The sequence below is a fragment of the Chrysemys picta genome, chromosome 14 (genome assembly GCF_011386835.1).
Source record: "Chrysemys picta bellii isolate R12L10 chromosome 14, ASM1138683v2, whole genome shotgun sequence".
In the NCBI taxonomy this organism is placed as follows: domain Eukaryota; kingdom Metazoa; phylum Chordata; order Testudines; family Emydidae; genus Chrysemys; species Chrysemys picta.
Window position 1 is genome coordinate 40,678,886 of NC_088804.1, and position 6,677 is coordinate 40,685,562.

Here is a 6,677-nt window from a genome sequence, read left to right on the forward strand (position 1 = left end):
CCTTTGAGAGGAGGAAACTAGGGGAATGGCTGAACAAGCCCCAGGTCTCCACCTGCCTGCTCCAGCGCATCCCTAAGCCCGGGAGGGCATTTTAGGTCTGGCTGAGGGGAGACCCTAGGGAGCACAACCCCTGCAGAGTGGTGGGATAGGTGAAGGAGCAGGAGGCCGCAGACACCCCAGAGGTGTGTGTGGGGTGTATGAACAAGCAGGAGTCCGAAGGCTTTTATAGACCATCTTTAATGTGAATAAATATATTTACAGGGAGTCACAGACCGTGCCAAGGCTGAGAGAGTGCCATGGGGCAGCAACGAGCCGGGTGAGAGTGAGGCCAGCTCAGGGTGTGGCAGGAAGCTACTCCAGACAAGTCACCAGCTGCGGGCTGGCTTGAGCTGAAGCAGAGCTGATTCTGCCTGGCCTTCAGCCTAGGCCGAAGGCAATGTGCACAAGGAACGTGAGAGCCCCAGGGAGCCTGCCCTGGGGAGCTGGGGCCCTCCTAGCCAGTGTAGTGCTGACACTCCCACTCTCCACCTCACGCTCCTGGGCGGATGCAGCAATGGGAGAGGTCACGGTAGAGTCCAGGCGCTCGCAAGGGCAGAGGCCTCACTGAAGCATCTTCCTGCAAGGAAGGGGCTGGAGGCGCTGCAGAGATGAGGCCTCCTCTTCTTTCTGTTCCTCTGTAGCATCCAGCAGCTGGTGCATGTAGCAGGAGGTGCCGAGCAGCACATGGCCTGTGGCCTGCATGGTGAAGAGGGTCCAGCGCAGGGCTTCCCTGGGGTAAGGGGAGAGCCGTTAGGGTCAGAAGAGGAGCCGAGTGGCAGGATAGGTGTAGTGAGCTGTACAAGAGGCCAGCACCTGCCTGGAGTCCAGCCCAGAGAACACCCTGCTCCACCCTCCAGCACAAGGGCAGCTGAATTGGAGTCACCAGGGTTTAATCCCTTTGTGTAACATCTACCCCCTAGACCCAGTAGCTCCCAGAATGGAGGCAGGGTCCGTGGACATGCCAGCTTGGTGGAGGGGGCTGAGATCTGGGCAGCCCAGCCCTTGGACTCAGGTTGGCAGTGTGGATCTGACCTTCCCAGCACAGGTGGCAGGGATCTCTCCCTCCCCAGTACTCACTTCATGAGCCTCTTTGCCCCGTAGCACCGCAGGTCATAGGACATGCTGTACGTGCCGTAGAGCGTGGCCTTGACATTCAAGCAGCCCAAGTCCTGGGGGTTGGTCTTGTACAGGTCAAAAGTCACACAGGCCACATCAATCCTCCGGCGGGGCTTGCGGGAGAGAGACAGCTGGTACCCTGCCATCTGCAAGAGACCAGCCCAGGGTCAGGGAGCAGCAGCCACCGCCTCTCCTGTAGGAGCTCCCCCAACAGGAACTCCCTATTGGACAGTCCCACTCTGGCCTCATGGACCTGCACAGGGCTAGCAGTGAGCCAGAGGCCACCTGCCAGTGCTCCCCATGCAGGGGCCAGGCCAATGTGGAGCTGTAGGGACAAGCAGGGAGCATTTGGCTGCATAGTACCCATCTGGCAGGGTGGGAAGGCTGTACCTGGGCCCTTCCTAGAGAGGCTTAGGCTGCTCCTGCCCCATAGTCTTGCCCAGACTGCCCCCCCCCACCTCCCATTACCTACCTCCCCCAGTTGTCTCAGTGAAGGGAAGAGCAGAGCCCCCTGGGATCTGTGCCCATGGGGGGCTCAGTTCCATCTCACTGATTAAATGACATCACTGGGGCCCTTCTTAGCACCCATACCCCTGGGTTATCCTGTGGGGTGCACTGTTCAGCCTAGCACTGACTAGAGCATCTCTGGGCACCCCAGGAGATCAGGTCCCTGCCACAGGGACGTGGGAGGGTCCCAATGCCTGGCAGACAGGACTAGATCCTCTCCTCATACAAGGCACTGCAGATCAGTGGACTGGGATAGCCCAGGCCTGGCTCCATCCCAAGAGCCCTGGTCCAGCATGGGGGAAGTGATCTCAAGACTCCAGCTCCCTAGATCTGAGGGGACAGGGAGAAGAGATCATGCCAGGGTCCCATTGCTCACCTTGGCTGCACGCCATGTCTGCCCACTGCCTAGTACCATGAACACGGTGCCCTCCTCCAGCGTCTGGAAGAACTCCTCCGTCTCCACACTGGTGCCATCCTCATCCAGGACCAGCGAGATGGCACCCACCATCAGCAGCGTGGCGCGGACCTGGAAGGCAAGGCCGCAGGTGAGGAGAGGCCAGAGAGGCAGGCGGGACAGGCCACTCCCAGGACCAGCTCCCCCACGCTCACCTTGTCAAGCAGGTCCCTCAGGCTCTCTGCCACGATGCCCTTGCGGATGCTACGGTCCCAGTTGCAGATGCGATAGGGCCGGGCCCTGGGGACAGGACTGGACAGCAGCTGCTGGGTCATGGAGGCACTGACAGAAACACACCTGGGACAGAGGGAGGGGTCAGGCAGGGATCTGCCCCACCAGCCCTCCCCAGCTAGGCAGGGGCCACCATGCCCTGCAAGTGAGATCAGCCACCCACTCAAAGCTGGGTAAGAAGAGCCAGTTAAGGACTCCCTACCCCTGGCTAGGCTAGCAGCATCCCCCCGTGGCATAGGGATCACTGAGTGACAGCATGGGGCCAGTAAGCTCAGGCTGTAATCAGGCAGGGGACCTGCTTCTCCCCTCTCTGCACCCCAGCCCTACAGCAAGGGCCCAGGCTTGCAGCCAGCTGTCCCACCTAGGGCTCACCCTGCGGGGAGGGTCTCAGCCCATTGACACTTACCTGGAGAGGGAGCTTGGGGACAGCAGGCCTAGCGACTTCTTGGCATAGTCCATCTTGGTGATCAGCACAGTCTGGTCTGCAGAGAGGAGTTGCTCAGTACAGAGGCCATGGCTCCCACCACCCCCTCTGCCTCTTCCAGCAAGCCCCCGCCCCCAGCCATCAGCCCCCAGGCACTGGCCTGGCACTGCCAGGAACCTGTTCAGCCACTGCCCCTTGGGCACCACACTGGGCATCTTCACATCCACCACAACTCAGTCACCAGCTATCCCATCTAGGCTAGAGACACCCAAAGTGAAAGGGCCTTTAATCCTTCACTGACCTGCCCCCCCAATCAGCATCACCCCTCCAGATTGCCTCACTCCCCCAACAGCACAGACCCCACCACCCCTTCCCAAGGCCAGCCTCAGGCCCCCCCACAACCTTGTGCTGTGGCTGTCCCATAGCCAGTCTCCAGAGAGGACTCAGCATAGGGTACTCATCACACCCTGACCCACAAGTGCCCCAATGCAGGGATTGCCCCGTGCTGCCGGCTTCGAGTGCTGGGCTGAGCCGTGCCCTTTGGCCAGGGAAGGGCTGGGGACAGGCTGCTCCCAGGACACAGTCTGTTTGCCAGCTCAGCTGTTGCACAAGGCAGCACGTGGGAAAACCACTCAGCAGCACAGGGAGCCAAGGTCCTCAGGTCACTCCCAGCTCACACTGCCTCCCCTCATGCCTCACGGGCAGGGCTGCTTTTATTCACACTCCAGCCTCCCCCGGCAGCATGTTCACCCCACTGGCTCCCAGCACCTGCTGCAGGGCTGCCCTGGGCCCCGCATTCACACTGCCCCCCAGCATTCACACTTGCACTCAGCTGGGGGGGGGAAGCAGGGGCTGCCCTTTGCCCCAGGCCACCCCCTCCCCAGACACCACAGGCTGCCATCTCTTCCAGGGAGCAGGAGGGACCCCCAGGAAGTGCCACCCCCACTCAAGGCCATGCTGCCTTAGTGCAGACCCCTGTACTCATGGCCACAAAGAATCTCCAAGTCCCCCCAGCAGCCGAGACCATCCCCCCCCCCCCCCCAAACACCCCAGCCCTTCAAGTGAGGACACCACCAAGGAACCCACCTCCCATGCCTTGGATTGGGGAGGCAGGAACACACAGCTAAGAGAAGGAATCCTTTCCCCCCCCCCTCCCAGTATGGGCCACTGGCAAGACAGGGGGTCTGGTGGGGACCCTCTCCCATTCCTTACCAGGGACCACCACAGCCCTCCCAAATATGGGCCAGGCACATTAGCCAGGACTGGGGCTTCTCAGCAGTTTAGTGCTATGGAGGGGCTGGATGGGGAGCAGCCAGCACCCCTCTAGCAACTACCTGCCTTCCTCCCCTCCCACCCAATCCATGATCTCACCTTTTGCAGCCACCTCCAGCTGCCTGGATTCACCCTCAAATCTCTGCCTCACCCCCATCTTCAGGGGATCAGCCCTGCTGCCCCTTAGAACTGTGCCTCCCTCAGGACTAGGGAAAGGCTGTCAGGGGCTCAGCCCCGCAAGCCAGGGCCCTCCACTCTGCCCTCTCTCCCCCAGAGAGATTAGAGCTAGCCAGCTGCTCATTAGTGCTATAGGAGCAGACATCAGTAATAGCCCCAGCAAAGGGGCAAAGCACCTCTTCCCCCCTGGGGTGTTTGGAGAGCCCCCCACCTTCAAAGCACCCCTTTCTCCCCCACATCAGCCATCTAGCTAGAGGTAGACACCCAGAGCAGAAACAGGCGCCTTACCTGGAGCAGACACTTGGTACCCAGCCAGGAAATCTCTGCAGCTTCACTTCCAGTGCCTCTGGCTCAGTTTATATCCTGACCACGACCAAACTCCTCCCTCACCCCCTGCCTCGTTAGCCAATCCCCACGCAGAGAGGCTGGACAGGCAGGGGGGCGGACCTGCAGCGTCTGCCTTGCAGGCTCCTGGGAGCCAGGGCATTTCCAGGAGCGGGGCCCATGATGGAATTTCCTCTGAGCGAGAAATCCCTGTGCCCCTCTGCCCGCCGCCTGCACCCCCACGGGCACTGAGTGCCATTGTCTCAGTGCCTCGTCCGCATGCTGCCCTGCGCCTGACCATTCCCAGGGCACCTCAGTCCCCGGGCTGAGCGCCCCGTTCTGTCGCCTGGGGAGGGGCCTTGGTGGGCTGCACCCAGGGCCGGTGCTAGCCCACTGGGGTCCTAAGTAAGCAGGAACATTTTGGGGGCCCCACCCACATACAACACATACTAATAATTAATAGGGGGCCCCTTGAGCTGCTCAGAATAGCTTAGTCTGCTTATGCCTAGCACCAGCTCTCCACCAGCAGGGCCAGAGGGCATCAGATCTTTTACTTTGCCCCTTATCATCTCAGTAGCAGAACGACGCAGCCTCTTCAGACTTGCCCCGTAGTGAAAGCTCAGTGGGATCTAGTGTAGGGGGCTAGGTGAGAAGACAGACTACTGGTCATTGTCTCCTATTATTCTTATAACCGAGCTGTTCTTCCTCGGCGGGGGCTGGTCAATAATGACATCAGGCCAGAGCCGTATGATTAGGATTGAGGCTCGCGGGTGGGTGGGAAACCCCATTAGATTAAACGAATTCTTCCAGACCCCTTTGCGGATTTTTCATTTTCTCCTCGTGGTGTCCCTGCAGGGCCGTTCAGTTTTCTGGTGCAAGAGGAACCTTTGGGTCTGAACAGTAACGGGGACGGAACAATTATTAATCCTAGAAAAAATCGTACTCACATCTAGCCAGGGAACAATATTGCAGGGAGTTTTCTCTCTCTGAGGAGTCAATGACAGGCAGAGCTGAGGTGGTTCGTGTGTCTCAGACCTTAACAGGTTCAGATCACTTTGAAATTGCACCATGGCTGAATTCCCTGGGTTTACAAGGCTTCCTTTGGGGAGAATTGCACCATCCCTGTCATAGAAATTCCTGAGCTGTACATGCACCCATCACTCCATCTCAACATAGGGCTCGCCTGGGAATTTAGGGCAGGCTGGGTCAGGGGAAGCTTGCCAGCTGCTCCCTCCTCTCGCTCACAGCTGCACGGACTGTCCTAGGCGTGCTGAACAGCACTGGCAAGTGGGTGTCTCACATCTGATGCTGCGTGCTCCGGCTGCGCCCGGCATGACCCTGCCCTCCCAGAGCACCCACGCTGGGCCTCTCCCCATGTAGTCTTGCTGGATCTTTTCCCTGCTGGTGAGCCAGCCCCCGCCCCGCGCAGTCGATGCATTGCTGTTCTTTCCGCGAGCGGATAAGCGCCGGCGCTCTTGATGACATCTTTATTCGTTCCCTGTCGCTCTTTCTTCCAAAGTCTGTCTCTGGAGAGGGTCTCAGAGCTCACAGGCCTTTGTGCACACAGCACACAGTTACACGGGCTGGGACAGACTGCAGCATGGGGATTGGCCGGGGTGGGGAAGAGCGCTTGGCTGCAGCATGTGAGGCTGGAGTTTCACCTCCACACAGGGCAGACGCTAGCGACCAGCATGTGCTGCCGCTGTGCAGAGCGCAGCAGCTATTCTGGGTTCCACAGGGCTTGGGCCGGCTGGAGGGAACCCTTGGGGCAGCCACGCCCAGGGCAAAAGGCTCCGGCGGTGGGTTTGGGTCGTGGGGGTTTGGCCCGGGCAGCAAACCAGACCTGGGAGAGGTGCTCGGAGCAGACAGCTGCCCTGACTTGGAAGCTGGCTGAGGTGAGGCCTGGCAGCTCCAAAGTCACAGGCCCCACTTTGCCATTGCCTAGCTATCGGCCCCGCTCCTCAGAGGTATTTAGGCTCCTTGAAATCAGGGGACGTTAGGAGCTGAAGTACCTTTGAGGAGCCGGGCGATCCCCTCTCTGTCTCTTTTCCCCCCTTGCTAAAAGAGGGCTACGTCCGCCTGAGCATTGTAAGGGCTAAGGACTCTCAGCAGGGCAGCGCCTGATTCCCCTTG

The 6,677-nt window shown here is 59.9% G+C and overlaps 1 protein-coding gene across 2 annotated transcripts; it reads right to left on the bottom strand.

The window, feature by feature from the left end:
- Positions 1-219: 219 nt before the first annotated feature.
- On the bottom strand, positions 220-4,590 carry CIDEC (cell death inducing DFFA like effector c). 2 transcript variants are annotated; one of them, XM_005292332.4, is made up of 6 exons: positions 4,509-4,590; positions 2,754-2,829; positions 2,272-2,413; positions 2,039-2,188; positions 1,117-1,301; positions 220-769 (listed from the first exon to the last, which is right to left on the bottom strand). In XM_005292332.4, the coding sequence occupies exons 2-6, from the start codon at positions 2,804-2,806 to the stop codon at positions 601-603; spliced, it is 699 nt and encodes a 232-aa protein (XP_005292389.1). In that variant the 5' UTR covers positions 2,807-2,829; positions 4,509-4,590; the 3' UTR covers positions 220-600. The 2 variants fall into 2 exon arrangements, with proteins under 2 accessions (XP_005292389.1, XP_042708274.1); XM_042852340.2 differs by lacking the exon at positions 4,509-4,590 and adding an exon at positions 3,174-3,217 and having other exon boundaries at positions 450-769.
- Between the last annotated feature and the right edge of the window lie 2,087 nt (positions 4,591-6,677).